The 23191-nt window shown below is 36.2% G+C and overlaps 1 protein-coding gene across 3 annotated transcripts; it reads left to right on the top strand.

Annotated features, from left to right (window-relative positions):
* Positions 1 to 845: 845 nt before the first annotated feature.
* LOC131937816 (FIGNL1-interacting regulator of recombination and mitosis) lies at positions 846 to 23057 on the top strand. 3 transcript variants are annotated; one of them, XM_059295471.1, is made up of 23 exons: positions 846 to 865; positions 8574 to 8698; positions 9177 to 9222; positions 9693 to 9781; positions 11361 to 11462; positions 12163 to 12390; positions 12588 to 12663; positions 12855 to 12939; positions 13856 to 13985; positions 14231 to 14370; positions 15117 to 15265; positions 15350 to 15424; positions 15647 to 15742; positions 16100 to 16163; positions 16313 to 16394; positions 17463 to 17545; positions 17926 to 18064; positions 18171 to 18332; positions 18663 to 18881; positions 20966 to 21079; positions 21422 to 21598; positions 22497 to 22619; positions 22745 to 23057. In XM_059295471.1, exons 2-23 carry the CDS (start codon positions 8594 to 8596, stop codon positions 22979 to 22981), a joined length of 2721 nt encoding a protein of 906 aa, XP_059151454.1. In that variant the 5' UTR covers positions 846 to 865; positions 8574 to 8593; the 3' UTR covers positions 22982 to 23057. The 3 variants fall into 3 exon arrangements, with proteins under 3 accessions (XP_059151454.1, XP_059151451.1, XP_059151453.1); XM_059295468.1 differs by lacking the exon at positions 846 to 865 and adding an exon at positions 2090 to 2205; XM_059295470.1 differs by lacking the exon at positions 846 to 865 and adding an exon at positions 2118 to 2138.
* Positions 23058 to 23191: the final 134 nt, after the last annotated feature.

Below are 23191 nucleotides of genomic sequence, written 5' to 3'. Positions count from 1 at the left end.
AGGCCTAAATTTGATAAAATAAGTCTATCAAAATTATATTAATTCATGCAGTAATCCTAGCACATCTAGATTATATATAAGATTATGAGTCATTCATGCTTTATGAGTATGACTGGTGTACATAAAATATAGAATCTAGCCCCTAGGCTTACATACTACATACTGTACATACTTACTATAATTAATAATAAAATACTATTACTAATTACTTACATACTATATACCTAACTACTAAACATATATTAAAATAAGTAGGCCTAGGCCCTAAAATTTTAATTTAAAAAAGTCATTAGGCCTAGACATTCACATTAATTTTCATTTACTTTACACTTTACTTTACTCATTTACTGAGTTTAACAGAGTTTAACTGAGCTTTGACTGAGCTGAGGACATGAAGTTGATGGAAGTTTCATTAAGTCAGTTCATTAGCCTACTACTAACTTAAACTAAGTTGGTAATCTATCGTTATAGGTACGTCAAAAAAAGGTAATGTGAAAAACAGGTGACTCCTTACATTTTAATAATTATTTCACATTTTGAGGAGGATTTAAGTTTTGAAAAATACAAAAATGTTTCCTTGTTTCATTTATGTACCTGTTTTTAAACAATTGAATTAAAACTTTTCAGTAATAAATGAACACCAGCGATGTTTCCAACAGATGCAACCATGCTCATTTACTATAGTATAGCAGCCATCTTGTTAAAGTTTTATTTTTATAGACTTATAGCGAGAGATTCAGGCGGAAGTCACTCTATTTTACAAATGGCTGCTGTTTATATACTAAATATAGCAAATCTTGCTTGCAGACACTGTTGTTTAAAGTTAATTTCTGGCCTATATTGATATATTTAGCCATTGATTTAGGTTTATTATTCATTTATCTATAATATTTGACACAAACATATCAGTGAATATATAGTTATATTACGGCCTTGACAATGAGGTAACGTTTTTGTACATTAATAGCCGCGGGCGATTTTACGTACCCAAAACGATAGATTACCAATACCACTAACTAAGTTTAATATTAATAAATAATATACTTTAATATAGATCTAGAAATCTAGATCTAGATCTAGGTCTAGAGTCTAGAGTCTAGAGTCTAGATCTATGTCCTAACATTTTTAAATGATTTTATTATGAATAAGTGAGTAGAGCTGCGAGTAAATTTTTTAGATAGATCAATAGCCTCCCTATTATTTACCAATCAATATTTAATCGAATAACGAGTAACCTTGCTTTTAGTTTAGTCTAGATCTAATCTAGATAGATTTTAGATTCTGCATTTAACAAAATAATGAAAGTAACTTAGGGTCTAGTGTGGCGGAAGTAGATCTACGATCTAGAATCTACTAGATCTATACTAATTTTGAACCAGATATTTTGGTCCAAATTTGTTACTTTAAAATGCATTTTCTAAATGTTGCGTATGTAAGCAATGTTTATTCCAGGCAGAAATGAAATTTATATAATTTATATAGAAAATATATACTTTTAACAGTGTCCGCCCCCCCCCCCCCCGAAGAAAGTCTACCGCCCCCCCCCGAAAATTTCAAGTGCGCCCCCCCCCCCCGGAGAAAAAAGTCTGGAAGAAACACTGATTCAAGGCATCTTTCGCCCCCCCCCCCCCCCCCCCCCGAACGAAATGGAAATGTATGTCGCCCCCCCCCCCCCGAAACTATCCAGTGCCCCTCCCCCCATGAGAAAAAAGTCTAAAAGACTTAGATCTAGATCTAGCTAGGTAAGACCTATACGTCTAGTACCTAGTAGGCAAGCTAGTAGCTTTCATTTTAAAAGTATGTTGGTTCTGTCTTCCATTTTAAAATTAAACAATATTGAGGGATATTCATATTCCACATAAACTAGATCTAGATTTCTAGATAAAAGTCTAGATCTAGCTGTATTACTATTAGATCTAGATTAGATCTACATTTAGATTTCTAGATCTAAATTGTAGGCTAGACTAGAGTAATAGAACCAAACTATTTTGGACATAATCTAGAATCTAGGCTAGATCTCTAGATCTATATCGTCTGACACACTCTTTTGGATGCGAAGTTCTAGATTCTAGAGTCTAATGACGGCAGATCTAATTTAATACATTTTATTTATTTTTTCTAGGGCAACAACCTGCCCGGTACTCTGGTATCGGCATTTAATATTTATTAATGTAACGAAAGGTCTATAGAAATAGCCTCAAATAGGTAATCTATCGTTTTAAGTTTTAGGTGTGTAAAATCGGCCGAGCCTAGGATCTAGATCTCTAGTATTAGTAATATAGACCTGACCTAGTCTAGAATCTAGACTCTAGAATAGAATACTCTAGATCTAGAAATCTAGATAAAAAACTAGATCTAGATCTTAGACTAGTGTGCGAAAAAAAGCCGAAAAAGTTACCTCAGGACTCAGTTGGTCAACTACTCACCACTACACTAACACTTAGATCTAGATTCTAGATCTAGTATAGGGACTTGGATGAAATTTCATTTTTAAAAAAATAAAAAATGTAGTAGCACCAGTTTATAGAGCTCATTTAGACAAGAACAAAGATACTTTTATTTTAATTTTAGCTCAAACGGTTACGAAGTTATGAATTTTTAATGTATTTAATTTTCGGTTTTTTTTACTATGGGGTTTTCTCAATTTTTTGCTTCCCTACTTTTTTGGATGCGAACTAAAATCTCTGTAACTTTTTAAATAGCAGGTATTTTTTAATGAAAATTCACTAAGATCAAGCTTATGATATCAGTAAAAGAGTAAGATAAAAATAATTGAATTGGATGAGAATGATCATAAAAAATAATGTTAACAAAGAGGGTCACCCCCCTAAAATTTTTGAATAAGCGTCTTTGATAGGCTACACACAATCTGTTGCCAAATTTTTATTATATGGAATATCTTACTGAAAATTGGCCTGAATAGTGCCAACACTGTATACATTAACAGAAAGTCAAAATATTTTACTTAGCTTATGTGGTTTTATTACAATGTTGGACAAAATAAAAAAGTCATTTTTATTCTGCGCAACTACTTTTTTTGCAAGAAAGAAGTACAATGTTGAGCTGATTTTAGATTACTTTGCTTATATGCAAGAAATATTGTAAACATGAAGGTTATTATATACTTTGATATTTCCTTTGTTCAAATTTGATTTTAAAAATATTTTATTTAATGAAAAAGGGGTTTAAACTCATATACCCCCCTTAATTTTAAACAATAAATTCTGCTATAGGCAACACATAATCTGTTGCCAAATTTTTATTATATGGAATATCTTAATGAAAATTGGCCTAATTGGTGCCAACATTGTATACATACACACAAAGTAAAAATATTTCACTTAGCTTATGTGGTTTTGTTACAATGTTGGTCAAATTTAAAAAGTCATTTTTGTTCTGCGCAACTACTTTTTTGCAAGAAAGAAGTACAATGCTAAACTGATTTTAGATTACTAAAATTGTATCTAAATGTTGTCAATATGCATGATATTTCATCCCTGTTATGTGTATGTTATCATAGAATTGATATAATTTAATTTACAATTATTGTTGAACAAATAATTTAATAATTGAAATGATTTTTTTTATTGGTGGAGTAATGATCACCATTTAATGTTAAAGGTAAGTTTTATAATTAAGAAACATCTGTCATATATTTAAGTGACATCTCATGCTGTGTGGATAACATGTAAGTCTGTTAGCTTGTATCACTTTTTTTACTTTAAAAAATAACACCATCAATGATTTAAAAATGAAATCTGATTAAACATCTACTGAAGCTGTGTCTCCTCTGGCTGATAGCTTTTAGAACTGTAATAAAAACCAGCAACATCCATTCTTAAGTGGACCTATTTCTCCTTCATTGAAGTTGCTTATGAGTAGATCCACATCTTTTGATTCTCTATCCCCTTGTGAACTGGTACATTTTATCTAGGGCCAAGACTAGTAAAAAAGCAACTGAGATGTATACTACAGCAAAAATACAATAGTATCATATGTACTTCAAATAGGCCTACAGATGAAGACAGAACATTGTACAAGGATTGTAGTAATTTAGTAATAAATCTAAAACGAACAAAGTCCTAGAGCTATAAAGAAAATATAGGACTCCTAAAATGTTTGAATATTAGTAATATTGGTAATAAAAATTCGCTTGAAAAGCAATCAAAAGGCTAAATGTTTAATATAGAATTACCCTATTGGCCTATATCTTATTATAAGAAAATTTATAGACCAAATGATAGGCAAATGGAATTTTATATTAGATTCTAGATCTAGGCCTATATCAAGCTTTAAAATTTAAGAAAAATGTGGAAAGTACACAAGATACTATAGTGATAGCTAATATAAAATATAGAACTCATTCAAGAACAATATAGATCTATATCTAGGCCATACAATTAAAATGAAACAATAATTCAACTTGAAAAATTTCGCAGAAATCTATTTTTAGATCTAACTCAAAATTACAAAAAAAATGAATCTAAATAGAAAATATGCGCACAAAGTCAACAAAAAATCATAGTTTTATCAACATAAAATATAATTCTATAGTTTAAAATGATTTTAAAGTCAGATTCGTGTGGATGTTGCTGGATTTACAAATCAATTCAATTGAGAGCAATGGCGTCATTAACAACACAAGTACACTTCCGGTTTCAACCTCTGTCTTTCCCGGTAGTCGTAAAATGGCTTAAGGCTATACTTTCTAAACTATTTATAAAAAAATACTTTGCTATCGATTAACATTATGAAAATTTACACACATAAAGAAAAATGGTGATTATGGTCGGAGGGCTTTTTAATGGCCTTCCTTGTTAGTAAGTTTTTATGGTACAAAGAGTTTTACGTAGCCAAAGTTTGGCTCCAAAAATCCATTTTCACCTTCAACAAAATCACAAAACAAAAATACCGTAACATATGAAATCCATTTGTTTTTCAGAATCAGTCATCAAATTATTAGTAGCATCGGCGATTTTTAATAAAAAAATTTTTTTCGATCATCACCCGCGACCGCACGGCTAAATCGACGAAACTCGGTATGGGCAGAAAACTCTCGTTTTTAGTGCCTCAAAATCTACGTCATCCAAGTCCCTAATCTAGTATTACATATTACATAGTAATAGTATAGTTTTAATTTTAGTGGTAGAATGAATTATGATTGATAGATTCGTCTAGAGATCTACTCTGGAGATCTATATCTAGATTCTAGATCAGATCTGGCAGGAAACAGACTCAACCCTCAAGCATCTACTTTTAGGGTCGATTTTCGCCAATTTTCAAAGTAACAAATATTGACATATTATTTATATATCAATTTTGTTGCTTAACAATCGAGGAATTCAAAAATATAAAAATTAATAGCACTAGACATTTACATCACGTTCAAAATGTAGATTAACCACACTCACTCAACTGAAATTTTTTTTTTACATCTAAATGTAGTGAGGTCTAAAAATCCACGAAATTCACAAAATTAACAATATAATTACACAGAAATGTCACTTAGGCATACATTTATTTGTAATTATGTCAAACTTTACAAAATATATCAGTTTATAGCTTATTTCTATAATTATTCTTGAAAAAAAAAACGACCGCCCTCCCCATTAAAATTCTGGCTTTTAGAAACACTCTGGGGAAGAAAAAAATAACAGAGTTAAATATAGAAGGTCTATATAAAAAACATTATTAATAAAATATGTCTATATGCCAATTTTTATTATAGTTGCAGCATTTACATGGCTAATTATAATTGTTTAGTACTTTAAACATTAATTTAAAGTTACGACTGCCTGTGGCGTCATTCAAGTGTAGTGTCAGTGTAGGGGAACAGGGTGTTAGGGCCGGATACGATTTCATTAGAATTGGTAATGAACAGAATGTATAATTAGAACTGGCCTATAAAAACAATGTTGATGATAGATGCAGTTGTTTTAATGCTACTTTTAATAGATCAAAATGACAAACATAATTAAAACCTAAGAATCTCGAAGCGGTGACCTCATTTTACTGACACGGTTGTCAAATCTAGTAAGTAAATAGATCTAGATTTACGTAATTTTGAAAATACGCTAGATCTAGAAGCAAAATCACTTTTAAAAACTGAAGTTAGTGATTAGATCTATAATGAAATTGAAATTAACAACTGATATGTAAGTATCTTTTGATTTTAAAAAAAAATACGCTTAGTTCTAAGAAAAAAAAAATTCTATGGTGTATTCGATCCCTATCCCAAAATGTGCCAGCCATATCGCATGCGTAGTCAGCTACTCAGCTGCTTATCAAAACCATGAATTTTAAACTTATATAATAAAAATAGGTCACCCTAAAAAAAGAGTAAAATGGCTCCCGTTTTCACGACAGCCGTCACTCGATTCATAATTTACAGAGTTATAAAGTTCTACTTTCTTTTGGCAATAGATTTAAAGAAATATTAATTTGTTATTTCTCATGCGTTCCAACAAGTGTACCTAATTTTAATAAACATTAGATTAGTAAGGACTCGATCCTTTTTAGAATTAGCCCTCGACACTATACAGACTATTGCGAAGAAACAGACTCGCGCGAATGTCGTGCCTAGGCTGGTTCAGTGGGCGAAGATTAGAACCCAATTTCAGACGGAAAATTTTTACTTTGAAATAATTACATTATCAATTAATTTCGATTTAAAACAAATGGCTTAAAGTCAAAAGTAAACTAAAATTTAAAAACTTGGTTATTCGCAGCGTACTCAAGATTCTCGTGTTTTAAAGATAAATCTAGTTTTACTACGCGTGCGTGCCTGGTGCGAATATCTATTTTCCCCGACAGAAAATCATTTAAAAAAAATTTAAAAGTATCTACGGCAAAATAATACTTATATTTTACAGAATTAAATAGATTTAACTAAACTGTTATTTAAATACATGCCTCGGTGGAAAAAAAATATATTTTATTTCCGTAAAAAATTAACTGAAATCCCCACTTTCAACTACGCCAATGTGTCGTAATTATGGCCATTCATTTTGTTCAAATTAAAGTAAAAAACGCATTCAAATATACTTTTTTTACTATCATAATTTACAGCAATCATTTCTAATGAAAAATCTATAAAAATAATAGTTATTTTTACAATATATTATTTCTTACCTTATTAGTGCAGTACACGTACTTTTCCAAGTAGATCCATTCCGTCCAGGATTTGCATACTTCGCATCCTTCGCCCAGGCACAAAATGTCATAAAAAACGTATTCCACAAAAATGTTGCTAACGAAGCTTGTAAAAACATAGCTCTATTTATTAGTATAAATCAAATCCCCGAACGATGTCTGGTTAGAAAGTTTATGAACGGCGAAGATCGAATACGCATTTTGCGGTACCAATCTGTTTCCTGCCATCTAGATTCTAGATCTAGTCTTTGTTTATTAATTTTAATTGCAGTGATTTTGTTCTAACTTTCCAGATAGATTCTAGTATTTCTAGATCTAATCTATGTTCTTCTGCTAGAGCAATGCATGAATATCATTTTTTTTGGTAATCTATTGTTTTAGGTACGTAAAATCGGCCGAGGCTAGTAATGTGAAAAAAGGGTGACTCATCAAATTTTTGTAATTATTTCACATTTTTAGAAAGATTTATGTTGTAAATTACAGTAAAAGTTACAGAAATGTTTCAACCCTTCTTTTATGTACCTGTTTTTAAACAATTGTATTAAAACTTTTCAATAATAAATAAAGATTAGCAATGTTTTCATCAGAAGCAACCAAGCTCATTTACTTTAGAAGCCATCTTATTTAAGTTTTTTTTGGTAACATTTTAGCTAGAGATTCAGGGGAAACCACTCTCACTTACAGATGGCCGCTGTTTATATATTTGCTCGCAAACAAGGCAGTTTAAAGTCAATTTCTGGCCTTTATTGATATATTTAGACATTGCTTTTGGTTTATTATTCAATTTTCTATTATATTTGACACAAAAATATAATAATATAGGCCTACTTGTATTAAAGCCATATTAATGAGCCACCTTTCTCGCACATTACTCGCACGAATTCTTTTATGAAAGAAAGCAAATTTAGTTTTATTTTCTTATTTCAATTAACTTAAAAGCTTGTTATTAGAAAGGTTTTTAATATTTATTCTATCATTTTTTGTATGAAAGAGTGTGTCAACAATAATGATCAGAGGCATCTGGTTAAACACAGATGTGGGCATTTAAATACTAATTCTTTATCTCAATAGAACTAGATCTAGAATAATTTATTTTATAACACAATTCATCCCTAGGCCTATTCTGTATGATGAAAATAAAGATTCCATATATAATGGTGAGATCAGAATAAGATACAGACCAGAGATGCAAAAAATAGCAACACTCACTCTTATCATACTACAATACTACTCAGGCACTTGTTTTTTATTAATATTAGGCCCTATTCAATAACACAGTCATTTTAGTGATAAAATTGTTTTTTTTTTAAATAACTAACATTTTTAAGTCTGGTTATCTACCCTTACAGTTTTTATGTCCCACATTTTACCACAGACTTGATGTATTTGACTAATGCAGCTATTTGCCCAATTTGTTTCAGATAATTTCACAAAGTGAGCCATGTCTCAGTCTACTGACAGCCAGCTTGATTTTCTAGAGGAAGTCATCAGGTGGGACCAGGACAAATGTCAGCAAAACTTGGACCGGCTTCTGCCAGCACTAGTTGTATCCTTTAGTTACCTCCCCTGATAACTGCTCTCATTTTCTCCATCCTAGACCAGCTTCTCCCAGCACTAGTTGTATCCTTTAGTTACCTCCCCTGATAACTTCTCTTATTTTCTCCATCCTAGACCAGCTTCTCCCAGCACTAGTTGTATCCTTTAGTTACCTCCCCTGATAACTTCTCTTATTTTCTCCATCCAAGACCGGCTTCTCCCAGCACTAGTTGTATCCTTTAGTTACCTCCCCTGATAACTGCTCTTATTTTCTCCATCCTAGACCAGCTTCTCCCAGCACTAGTTGTATCCTTTAGTTACCTCCCCTGATAACTGCTCTCATTTTCTCCATCCTAGACCAGCTTCTCCCAGCACTAGTTGTATCCTTTAGTTACCTCCCCTGATAACTGCTCTTATTTTCTCCATCCTGTTTAAAAGTTATTTTAGACATTCACAGTGTTAGATTTTCCTTACATACAACTTTACAGTCCCACCTGAAGGAACAATCAGAATCAGAATTTTACAAAAACACAGGTACATTGGTGACAACTCTAAATGATTTTATTTTTACTGGGCAAGTTTTTCAGAGCCTATTGTCACTGTGTGAATGTTAAAACCAACATATTGTTGATCGGTGTCATGGTTGATGCTGAAAATATAGAAGCTGTTGTTTAAAATTAAGTAGCCCATTGTGTGAATGTTGATAGCAGTAAAGATGTTAAGACACATTTTTTACCTTTCTTCTTATTCCTAGGTCTACTGAAGCTATTGTGTTACTCTGTTTACCTTTCTTCTTATTCCTAGGTCTACTGAAGCTATTGTGTTACTCTGTTTACCTTTCTTCTTATTCCTAGGTCTACTGAAGCTATTTTGTTAATCTGTTTACCTTTCTTCTTATTCCTAGGTCTACTGAAGCTGTTGTGTTACTCTGTTTACCTTTCGTCTTATTCCTAGGTCTACTGAAGCTGTTGTGTTACTCTGTTTACCTTTCTTCTTATTCCTAGGTCTACTGAAGCTGTTGTGTTACTCTGTTTTACCTTGTGTGCCTCTAGAGGATATGGAAGACAAAATATTCAGCAACTTGAAGAGTTTTGTAAGTACTGAAAATATCACTGACATTAGTAGTTTCCTAAAATATAACTGACATTAGTAGTTTCTTAAAATATCACTGTCATTAGTAGTTTCTTAAAATATAACTGACATTAGTAGTTTCTTAAAATATAACTGACATTAGTAGTTTCTTAAAATATCACTGTCATTAGTAGTTTCTTAAAATATTACCGACATTAGTAGTTTCTTAAAATACTAGGCATGCTGCCCAGCTTTGCTTAGGCTTTCGAAAACATTAAGAATTTGCATGCTTAATTAATTCGCCCGAGGGTCGGTCTACGACCTCAAGAGTTATGAAGAGGTTCATCCGTAGACATTTTTTTTCGATTTATAGCTCATATAAGGTACCGGTCAGTCGAGGTCAGTTTTGACCCCCTTATCGTAGACTTTTCGGCCAACCGGCCCCCGTGTTCTGTCGCCCCAAGGCAAGATCCTGCCAAATTTGAAGCGCCTGCGGCGCCGGGAAGTGCCCTATCGGACACCCGACAATCTAGATCTAGATTCCTAAAAGAATTTTTTTTTTAAGTTTAGCCCGAGCATAATAAAAAAAAATACATTAACCAAGTTGACTTGGTGTGTCTCGAACCCGCACCACCTGCGTGGATTAATGTACACTAACATCTTCGCTATTTAGGCACCTTAAAATATATGGAGAATGAAACACGTATTTTAAAATCTTAACTTACGCGAATATGCCTATTCTTTCAAATTAATTTTTTTATCCCAAATTAGCCAGTTCCAAACAAAGATTTTGAATAAAATAAATAAGTCTTGAAATAGTTTAGTCCTAATATAGAAATTTATTTTTGGAATTGATTTTAGAGAAGTTAGTCTAAATCTAGATCTTAGCGTCTACGTCTAGATCTAGTTAGTAGTTATTGCGTAGATTTAGATTTAGTCTAGATCTAGAATCTCTAGATCTAGAATCCAAATACATAAAATAAATTTTATGAGTTTAGGCCGGAAAAATTGTATTGTATACATTTCATAGTGTACGTAGATCTAAATCAAATTTGAATGAAATAGTTCATTTCTTTTTATTCTAAACACGGCAGATGACGTCATTAGTTAATGTATAAGCAATAGTGACGTCACAGTTTTATGCGTTCTTTTTCACATATATTAATGCTTTTCCGGTTGCATAAATAATACTGTTTCTCTACATTCGAATACGCCTTTAATTTTTATTTTTCTTCTTTAAATAAAATTGTGGTTATACATTTAAAACATCTAACATATTATTTTCAACAAAAGTCCGTATAAAGTTCTCCATATATCGCTGCCGTTTCTGACGTGATGTCCGGCGAAAATATTTTGCGGACAGACAGAGAGAGAGAGAGAGAGAGAAGAGCGCACATGGCGTTTTATATATTAGGATAACTGACATTAGTAGTTTCTTAAAATATCACTGTCATTACTAGTTTCTTAAAGTATCATTGACATTAGTAGTTTCTTTAAATATTGACATTAGTGGTTTGTTGGTATAAATAAAAAACCTTTAGAATGTAATTTTTGAAATGTATGTAATTAAAGCTAACACACATTTTATCTTTGGACGACAGATCTGTAGTTTGATGGACTCAGCCCTCCAGACCATTGCTCAAACAGTGACCAACAAAGCCACCGATCTTAGGGTGGGGGACACAGTTGTGGAGTGTCTACAGGTAAGTACTTGTTGATGTGGGGTGTCTGCAGGTAAGTACTTGTTGATGTGGGGGTGTCTACAGGTAAGTACTTGTTGATGTGGGGTGTCTGCAGGTAAGTACTTGTTGATGTTGGGTGTCTGCAGGTAAGTACTTGTTGATGTGGGGTGTCTACAGGTAAGTACTTGTTGATGTGGGGTGTCTGCAGGTAAGTACTTGTTGATGTTGGGTGTCTGCAGGTAAGTACTTGTTGATGTTGGGTGCCTCAGGTAAGTACTTGTTGATGTAGAGTGCCTCGGGTAAGTACTTTTTGATGTTGGGTGTCTGCAGGTAAGTACTTGTTGATGTTGGGTGCCTCACGTAAGTACTTGTTGATGTAGAATGCATCAGGTAAGTACTTTTTGATGTTGGGTGCCTCAGGTAAGTACTTGTTGATGTAGGGTGCCTCAGGTAAGTACTTGTTGATGTTGGGTGCCTCAGGTAAGTACTTGTTGATGTAGAGTGCCTCGGGTAAGTACTTGTTGATGTTGGGTGCCTCAGGTAAGTACTTGTTGATGTAGGGTGCCTCAGGTAAGTACTTGTTGATGTAGGGTGCCTCAGGTAAGTACTTGTTGGTGTTGGGTGCCTCAGGTAAGTACTTGTTGGTGTGGAAACTTTAGATAACTTGTTACAACTGGCAGTTCAAATATTTTTTTAATGTGTTTCACAATTTTTTCTGCAGTGTCTTGTAGAGTTAACACAGTGTGTGGATGCATGTGTGAAATATGCTGTACGTGTATCCAAGTCTATAGCCATGTCGTACGTCCAGTCTCTGCCAGAATGTGCTGTCCAGGTGCTCAAGCAGACGTACACACATTGTAAGAACAGTAATGAGCTGTATGGTGATATGATGACTCTCCTAGCTGGCCAGCTGTCAACACTCTTCAAGGAGGCTCATACTTTACAGATGGTACATTCTTTATCCTTAACTCACACACATTTGTCAATTATCATTTATTCATACTTTTTAATATTGCCTCTAGAATTTTTTTCTATTTCACCCAAGTCTCGCACATTTATTTGTGCTGTTGGTCATTGTAAATTTGTGTCCTGTTGGTCATTGTAAATGTGTGTCCTGTTGGTCATAATAAATTGTTTTGTATTTAGTCTCTTCTGAACTTGTTGGACAAGATGGTCATCACTGGACCTCTGTTGGAAGATCACGTCCAAATTCTTTGTTCAGGTGGGTTTGCCTTAAGTGACTGTGCCAGTTTATTTTACATTTATAAAGTTTATGTGCTTTAGAAGGTTTTAAATAGTTGCACTTAAATTCTATATGTTTTCTTGTTGATGAATCCCCTGATGCTGCACCACCTGCTGTCCCCTGATGTTGCACCACCTGATGTTGCACCACCTGCTGTTGGCCTGCCCCAGTCTGTACAGGGCTGTATGAAGTGTGTACCATAGTCACCAGCCTGGATGTGAAGCTGGTCATCAGCTTATGGAAGGGGATATCAAGGTAGGGCTCAGCAGCTTTAGTTGGTCAGTTCTTGTGGGGATATCAAGGTAGGACTCAGCAGCTTTAGTTGGTCAGTTCTTGTGGGGATATCAAGGTAGGACTCAGCAGCTTTAGTTGGTCAGTTCTTGTGGGGATATCAAGGTAGGGCTCAGCAGCTTTAGTTGGTCAGTTCTTGTGGGGATATCAAGGTAGGACTCAGCAGCTTTAGTTGGTCAGTTCTTGTGGGGATATCAAGGTAGGACTCAGCAGCTTTAGTTGGTCAGTTCTTGTGGGGATATCAAGGTAGGGCTCAGCAGCTTTAGTTGGTCAGTTCTTGTGGGGATATCAAGGTAGGACTCAGCAGCTTTAGTTGGTCAGTTCTTGTGGGGATATCAAGGTAGGACTCAGCAGCTTTAGTTGGTCAGTTCTTGTGGGGATATCAAGGTAGGGCTCAGCAGCTTTAGTTGGTCAGTTCTTGTGGGGATATCAAGGTAGGACTCAGCAGCTTTAGTTGGTCAGTTCTTGTGGGGATATCAAGGTAGGGCTCAGCAGCTTTAGTTGGTCAGTTCTTGTGGGGATATCAAGGTAGGACTCAGCAGCTTTAGTTGGTCAGTTCTTGTGGGGATATCAAGGTAGGACTCAGCAGCTTTAGTTGGTCAGTTCTTGTGTTCAGCTGGCTATTTCATTTGTCTGTTATGGCCTTGTGTGTGAGCCAGTAGTAGATCTGGTCATGTTTTGTGTTGAAGACTTGCTGATGTTTAACTTGTGTGTGATTAACCTCTCAAGATTTAACACATCTATGTTAAACCTGTGTTAAACCTGTCATGGCCTTGTGTGTGAGCTAGTAGTAGATCTGGTCATGTTTTGTTTTTAACTTGTGTATGATTAACTTCTCTATATTTAACACATCTATGTTAAACCTGTGTCTGTTGAGCAGGATCTGCAGCCAACACTTGACCCTATTACGGGACCGCTTGGATGTGTCACCCCTCATCAACTTCCTGTGTGAGGAGATCCACCAGGGTTATCTGTACCTGTTTCAGATCTGTCCAGACTCTGGCATGCTGGTGAGTATACCTGGCACACTGGTCAGTTTACCTGGCACACTGGTCAGTTTACATGGCACACTGGTCAGTTTACCTGGCACACTGGTCAGTTTACCTGGCACACTGGTCAGTTTACCTGGCACTCTGGTCAGTTTATCCGGCACTCTGGTCAGTTTACCAGGCACACTGGTCAGTAACAATCATTAGACTGAATTAGTTGAACTAAAAAGCAGTGAATGTAAAAGTGAATACCTTTTTGTTTCCAGACAGATGAGAAGGACCTGAGCAAACTTGTGAAAATCCTAGGCTTCCAGATGAAAGTCTTGGTGGCCTTACTGCGAGATTTTGCTGACTACCTGGATGGATGTGAAACCAGTGTTGTCAATTTGTTGCTGCTATTTCACAGGTCAGCAGTTTAAAATCAATTGGTATTGACAAGTTACCTTGCTTGTTCACCATTTTGGTCTAACTATATTTAGATTTGTCTTTTCTTCTATTCTGTTTTCTGTAATCCTGCCTTATAATCCTACAGCTGTTTACCACCCAGCCCTATAATCCTACAGCTGTTTACCACCCAGCCCTTTAATAATGCAGGTGTTTACCACCAAGCCGTATAATCCCGCAAGTGTTTACCACCAAGCCGTATAATCCCGCAAGTGTTTACCACCCAGCCCTATAATCCTGTAGGTGTTTACCACCAAGCCCTATAATCCCGCAGGTGTTTACCGCCAAGCCCTATAACCCTGCATGTGTTTACCACCAAGCCCTATAATCCTGCAGGTGTTTACCACCAAGCCCTATAATCCTGCAGGTGTTTACCACCAAGCCCTATAATCCCGCAGGTGTTTACCGCCAAGCCCTATAACCCTGCATGTGTTTACCACCAAGCCGTATAATCCCGCAAGTGTTTACCACCAAGCCCTATAATCCTGCAGGTGTTTACCACCAAGCCCTATAATCCCGCAGGTGTTTACCGCCAAGCCCTATAACCCTGCATGTGTTTACCACCAAGCCGTATAATCCCGCAAGTGTTTACCACCAAGCCCTATAATCCCGCAGGTGTTTACCACCAAGCCCTATAATCCTGTAGGTGTTTACCACCAAGCCCTATAATCCCGCAAGTGTTTACCACCAAGCCCTATAATCCCGCAGGTGTTTACCACCCAGCCCCAGTAGCCAGAAGATGCCAGAGAAACATGAATCAGAGATCAGGACACACCTGGTGACAGCCACCAGCCCCATCTTGAGGTACCTGATAGAGAACAGGGCCTTAAGGCAAGCACTCACTCAAGATAACACAGGTGAAAACACGGGTCAATACATTACGTTTTTTTTTACTGATGCAATTAATTTGAGCCCTTTCGGTAATTGATGTCTTGTTTCAGACAAGCGAGATGAAGATAGCTTACCCAGACTTTTACTTCAGTTGATGGTGCTCAATATGTTGCCACAGTGTAAAGGTATTTGTGTTTTGTTCGCACAATTTAAAGCTAACCTTTTTGACCAACTTAATCTGAACTTATTTGACCAACCCTAGCTGACCTGTTTGACCAACTCTAACTGACCTGTTTGACCAACCCTAGCTGACCTGTTTGACCAACTCTAGCTGACCTCTTTGACCAACCCTAGCTGACCTGTTTGACCAACTGTTTGACCAACCCTAGCTGACTTACCTGTTACAGATGATGTGCTGACCACCTGGTTGTGTCCAGTCAACTACAGAGAGAACATTCAGACCAGAGGGATCATTTCAGCCATTTTTCAATCGGTCAAACTCTGTAAGTTTTTTACATTTCTGTTTCAGTCAAGCTCTGTAGGTTTTTACATTTCTGTTTCAGTCAAACTGTGTAGGTTTTTACATTTCTGTTTCAAACTGTGTAGGTTTTTACATTTCTGTTTCAGTCAAACTGTAGGTTTTTACATTTCTGTTTCAGTCAAACTCTGTAGGTTTTTACATTGTTCAATCGGTCAAACTATGTAGGTTTTTACATTTCTGATTTAGTTAGACAATGTAGGTTTTACATTTTTCATTCAGTACCTTTTCATTTGACTTATTGATTTTAAATACAGATATCATGTTGTTTGTATTTTCTATTTTTAGTTTAAGTCATGTGAGTTGCTTGTTCTGTTTTTAGGCGAGGTTGAGATGAGATGCCCTTTAAAGCTGCCCGGTGTTGTAGTGCCTGGGAATGCCCAGAGGTAACTTAGCACTCACAATCTTAATAAAAAACAATTTCTTTAATTTGTATTTGAAATTTTAAAATGATGAGTTTGTGTATCAGAGAGTTTGGGCCATGTGTTATAATTATGAGCTAGGGCCATGTTATAATGATGAGTTTGTGTATCAGGCAGGTGGGCCTGTATGAGTATGTGGTGACACACATCTGTGGCTACATAGGAGCTTGTCTGCCCTCACATATTGGCACACTGGTGAGAATTGTTTTACTTAATTACATTACCTATCCAAGAAGCGTCAAAATAAATTCTTTTTTTATCAGGATATGTACCAGAGGAGCTAACAGTTGTGATCAAAATTAGTTGACATTTTCTTTGGCAGCTTTTAGTTCTGTATTTTAAAAAAAAACTTTAAAACTTAACCTTGTTTTACAAGTTTTTAACATTTGCAACCAGGAAGTTAAACAATAATGTTCCACATTTTAAACCAGGAAGTAAACTAATGTTCTGCATTTTGAACCAGGAAGTAAACTAATGTTCTACATTTTGAACCAGGAAGTAAACTAATGGTCCACATTTTGAACCAGGAAGTAAATTAATGTTCCACATTTTAAACCAGGAAGTGAACTAATGTTCCGCATTTTGAACCAGGAAGTAAACTAATGGTCCACATTTTGAACCAGGAAGTAAATTAATGTTCCACATTTTAAACCAGGAAGTAAACTAATGTTCCGCATTTTGAACCAGGAAGTAAACTAATGTTCTACATTTTGAACCAGGAAGTAAACTAATGGTCCACATTTTGAACCAGGGAATAAATTAATGGTCCACATTTTAAACCAGGAAGTAAATTTATGTTCTACATTTTGAACCAGGAAGTAAACTAATGTTCTGCATTTTGAACCAGGAAGTAAACTAATGTTCTACATTTTGAACCAGGAAGTAAACTAATGGTCCACATTTTGAACCAGGAAGTAAATTAATGTTCCACATTTTAAACCAGGAAGTAAACTAATGTTCCGCATTTTGAACCAGGAAGTAAACTAATGGTCCACATTTTGAACCAGGAAGTAAACTAATGGTCCACATTTTAAACCAGGAAGTAAACTAATGTTCCGCATTTTGAACCAGGAAGTAAACTAATGTTCCGCATTTTGAACCAGGAAGTAAACTAATGTTCTACATTTTGAACCAGGAAGTAAACTAATGGTCCACATTTTGAACCAGGGAATAAATTAATGGTCCACATTTTAAACCAGGAAGTAAATTTATGTTCTACATTTTGAACCAGGAAGTTAACTAATGTTCCACATTTTGAACCAGGAAGCCGTGCTAGAAGAAAACTTGTTTGAAGGAACTCCCTTGACAGCAGTTCTTGCTGCAGACTGCTGGTGCTTTTTAGTCAGGTAACTATTAGGTGTTAATTAGCCAAATGAATTACTCGTTATTGTTTCAACTAATTAGCCAGTTAGTAAAGTGTTGGTCTGATGTACACTGGAGCTAATGGGATAAATGTCACTACTCTTAAGCTTGAGTTTTGTTGTGTTAATTTTAGGTGTTTTTTTTCTGGTGTTTAAAAAGTACTCTATGATTTACGTGTGTCCAGTAATTGGTTCAATCATAAGAAAACTTGGATTAATTTGACAGAAATCTCTTGTGTTGTGTATTTGTTGACAATTCTTTTTTACATCTTAAACATTACTTGGATAAATCAGTTTCTCAATTCAAAAACTAATGTTGAACTTTAAGCTCATCTAATTGACCCAAATCTAAATGAAACCTCCAGGTTTGGCTCTGCAGATTTCTGCAATGACCACATCCAAAAGCTCATCTCTGTTTACCAGAAGGTGAAGAACTCACAAGTTTTATTCCGTCTTGAGAATTTGCTCCAGCGGCTGATCAAGTTTATGTCACATAGGCACCAGGTAAGGTCACTCAAGTGCCATAAGCGGTCATGTCACGCAAACACTAGACGAAGTCATGTCACGACACAAACCTATGAGTGTGCTTCATAAGCTGCATCTCTTCCAGGCTGAGCTGGTAGACTGTGTGGCACCTTCCAACAACCCTGGTCTCTGGCTGGCCTTGACCCCAGACTGCCTGAATGCTGAGCTAGCAAACCAAGTGAGACAGGAGTTGGCTGTGTGGGCCGTGGCTGTGGCGCAGTCAGAGAGCTGTAAGGCTGCACAGCTTGTGAGTTGTTTTTTTTTTGTAAACAGATTTTATTTATTTCGTTCTCAACACATTTTTTTCTTTCTTAACACATTTTTTTTTTCTTAACAGAGCTTTTATGATTTAGTATATGATTGTAATTTTAAAAATATGCAAATTATTTGTTTGTTATATATTTTGTGATAGTTATCTTTGTTGTTAATTTTCTTTTGTTATAATTGATTTTTGTTATAATAAAAAACCTCTCTTGGCTTTAATTCCCTCGAGTTCTGTTTCCTCTTACAAGTAAATAACTGTATCCTCTCTCATTCGTTTGATTGGTTGATTTTTGTTCTCATCCCTTGGTGTCAGACATTGTCCCTGAAGATATTGACCTACCTGTTCTCCACCCCACCCAGCTGTTTATCTGCTGCTAATGAAGCTGCTGTCTTGGGTCTTGTATGCAAACTGTGGGCTGAGATCAATTCCATCACAGGATCAAAGAGAAAGTTTCGCTTCCATCTGCTGACAGAGTTACTGTACTTGACCAGGAGTCTTCTCCCCTATTTGGGCACCCATCAGATCCTACAGGTTCTAACTTTTTATTTGCTTTAGCATGAAGCTAGTGGCCACAGGGATGATATTCACATCACACTTTCACATGAAGCTAGTGGCCACAGGGATGATATTCACATCACACTTTCACATGAAGCTAGTGGCCACAGGTATGATATTCACATCACACACACACATGAAGCTAGTGGCCACAGGGATGATATTCACATCACACTTTCACATGAAGCCAGTGGCCACAGGGATGATATTCACATCACACTTTCACATGAAGCCAGTGGCCACAGGGATGATATTCACATCACACTTTCACATGAAGCTAGTGGCCACAGGGATGATATTCACATCACACTTTCACATGAAGCTAGTGGCCACAGGGATGATATTCACATCACACTTTCACATGAAGCTAGTGGCCACAGGGATGGTATTCACATCACACACACAAAAAAATAAGCTCTACAGAGAGTGTTGTATATTTAAAACTAGCATACCCCTCACCCGCGTCGCTACAGTCTCCAAAGAAAGGCTGACGCAGTATTTGAAGAGGGGAATAATTAATGCATTACCATTTGTGTACTTTAGACGCTTGCCCTTTTGAAAACAATGCAAGCGATGTGTTTCTTGGATCATAGCTGTTGTTTTGCTGGTTTCTCCACTAGCGTCCATGCGGCCTCATGTGTGCTGCGTGAAAGCCTTGAGTGTACATCATTCACCCTCTGTAAGAGTTAGGATATCTGGCGACTTTACAAGTGTGAGGGGACTCACCCTTGTTCAGTTTAATCAACAATTGTCATGTGCCATTTTGTCCTATTGTAGGGTGCACTTTAAAATCATTTCAGTTTAGTAAAGGATTATATTAGCCCACTCTATCTATAGTGTATTGCATGCTCTTAAACAAATGTAGGCACTGTAGTGCTCAAGGGAGCACCAAATCTCAACCTGCCATTGTGCCGCCCCTTCAAAATAAAAAATTTTCTCAACAACTTTCCAAAGTTACATTATGGTGATCAGAAAAATGGTATAGAAATGCATAACGGACAAACAGGCAAACCCATATACTTTCATTTTTACTTTTTGGTGTAATTGTACACAATAATTAAATGAAATTTTGATCTTTTACACCTCCCTACTTTATCATATATGGAATATAAAGGATGTAGGTAGATCTTACAAAAAAACTTACTCGAGATTGTAACATTTTGATGTTTTACTCCCAGAGCTGAAAAATTTAGTTATACAATCCTGTCATTCTGTGTGCGTGTGTTTAACTATTGTTTGAGTTATGTTGACGAAATTTCATAAATAAGTATTTTATCAAATTATTATTTTTCAACTTTTGAGCGATTTTTGATAACCGGAAGTGTTATGTATTCTACTTCCGGTTTCTGAAAAGCCAATACTTGGGTATAATTTATTTTAAGTTTGGTAGATATATGTATTAGATTGTAAGCTATATCGAACACGAGCCGACCCGCAGCGTATCATACGCCGCTATTTAGTTGTTTTTTTTTCTACTTTTCAGTAATTTATAATTTGTGAATTCGACAGTACCAATGCTGCCATTGAAAATATTTGCTTAAAAACACTACCCCCCCCCCCCCCCCCCCCCACGTGAAAGCAGCCTCCTCTTAGTTACCTCCTCTAAGTTTAAAATCGTTTCAAACTAAATTATCTGCCCCTAATAGCCGTCACCAAACCCGTCTCTGTGATTGTAAAATGTAAACAGAGTGAACACCGCTCACCAGATCATGTGGGGTGGGGGTGGTAGTAATAGAGAGGAAGAGAGGGGACTGCAAAGGCGCGCTTGCAGCTTGTTTTCTAACTGATCCCAGAAGAGAATTATATATATAGATTTTATGTCTAAAATAAAGCTCTAGAAAGATGATTGTTTATGTAAGTGATCATGTTTTAATGGTAGGTATTGACCACAAAATTACTTTTATAAACCATGTTTCATAAATTGTCAGATTATTCAAATGTTCTGGTTGATAATGAAATACCTTTTTGTTTCACTTACAAAATGAAATTTGTGCTCAAGATGAAACCAAGGTTTCAGAACATCAAATTTTCAGAGATTGCTGTCATCTTTTGTTCTGCAGATCTTGTCAAAGGTTCAAGAGCACATAACTCCCAAGGACCCAGCAGAACTTTTGGTCTCTTTGTCACATTTTTTATCAGAGTTTGGACACTTACCACCAGCCTCATTCAAACAGGTGGGTTTAAACTCTTGGCCATCAAACAGGTGGCCCTCAAACAGCTGGGTTTAAACTGTTGGTCATCAAACAGGTGGGTTTAAACTCTTGGCCATCAAACAGGTGGCCATCAAACAGCTGGGTTTAAACTGTTGGTCATCAAACAGGTGGGTTTAAAAGATTGGTCAAACTTTGTTGATTGATCTCAATATAAGACACAATTTGAAGTCTCTTAAAATGATTTTCTTTGAACATAATATATTGACATTTTTACCTTCTGAAGTTTCCAGTTGAAAATAGCTGACTTTTGTACCTTATGAAATTACCAGTTGATTGTTTGAACCTTTCACCATCCTACACCAGATAGAGCAGAGTTTACCTGAGCTCTACCACCCACTGCTGGTACATCCCCACCCCCTCGTCCATCACTGCGCCCTGGAATCTCTCACACAGCTTGTCTCACAAGACACAGACCTGGTACCTGCATATCTGCCTGGAGGCGGGGCACTGGCAGCACAGTTTGAGAACTTTATCAATAAGGTTGGTACACATCACTGGCAGCACAGTTTGAGAACTTCATCCATTAGGTTGGTACACATCTACTTCATCAATAAGGTTGGTACACATCTACTTCATCAATAAGGTTGGTACACATCTACTTCATCAATAAGGTTGGTACACATCTACTTCATCAATATATGGTTGGTACACATCTACTTCATCAATATATGGTTGGTACACATCTACTTCATCTATATGGTTGGTACACATCTACTTCATCAATATATGGTTGGTACACATCTACTTCATCAATAAGGTTGGTACACATCTACTTCATCAATAAGGTTGGTACACATCTACTTCATCAATAAGGTTGGTACACATCTACTTCATCAATATGGTTGGTACACATCTACTTCATCAATATGGTTGGTACACATCTACTTCATCAATATGGTTGGTACACATCTACTTCATCAATAAGGTTGGTACACATCTACTTCATCAATAAGGTTGGTACACATCTACTTCATCAATAAGGTTGGTACACATCTACTTCATCAATATGGTTGGTACACATCTACTTCATCAATATGGTTGGTACACATCTACTTCATCAATATGGTTGGTACACATCTACTTCATCAATATGGTTGGTACACATCTACTTCATCAATATGGTTGGTACACATCTACTTCATCAATAAGGTTGGTACACATCTACTTCATCAATAAGGTTGGTACACATCTACTTCATCAATAAGGTTGGTACACATCTACTTCATCAATAAGGTTGGTACACATCTACTTCATCAATATGGTTGATACACATCTACTTCATCAATATGGTTGGTACACATCTACTTCATCAATAAGGTTGGTACACATCTACTTCATCAATAAGGTTGGTACACATCTACTTCATCAACTGTTTCAGGTGCCCCATCAGTCCACTCAAGAATTTGTTCTTGTCAACTACCTCAAACAACAAGTGGAGCCTAAAGCCCAGGTAGATGGACCAGAGTCCATTAGCTTTCAACTGTCTGAAGACTTAGGCGAGGTTTGTAGTTTTACATTGATTTTGGGCTTTATTCAAGACGTTATCTCTGCTTGTATGTAGCGGAGGCCCCAGGCTTCAAACATCATTAGGTTTTGTTTTTCAAAAGTTTTCTTGACTGTTTTCAGAGGCCGACCAAAAAATGTAAGTTTGATGAGACGTCAGGTGGGGGACCAGGTCCAGCAGGTGAGGACTGTGATTATAACAGTCTGCTTGCCAGGCTGACAACATTGGCACATGAGGTGGAGCAGACGTGTGGCAGATCCCAGCCTCCTGATTGGTTCATGCAAGCAGCTCAAGTGGCCATGGCTAGATTGAATGATTGTTTAGCACCCAATCGCACATGGTTTGACAGCTTATCTTAACCCTGACCAGCTTATTGTTTGTGTTACTGCCAATTGTAAATGTGTATACAAAATAGTAATAAAATTGTGAATAGTTACCAACATTGATTGTAGCCACTGTGGTATGTTGCCATGTTATACACGTCAGCACTGGAACCCAGGGGATGGGGTGGCACCAATTTCCTGTGGAAACCCCAAGGCTTCTACAGTGTGGCTATTTGCACTGGCTCT

Source organism: Physella acuta, unplaced genomic scaffold (genome assembly GCF_028476545.2).
Source record: "Physella acuta isolate Inbredline_101_S28 unplaced genomic scaffold, ASM2847654v3 ptg000223l, whole genome shotgun sequence".
NCBI lineage: Eukaryota > Metazoa > Mollusca > Gastropoda > Physidae > Physella > Physella acuta.
Note: the sequence above shows the minus strand (reverse complement) of the source record. Positions and strands in the feature narration are given on the sequence as shown.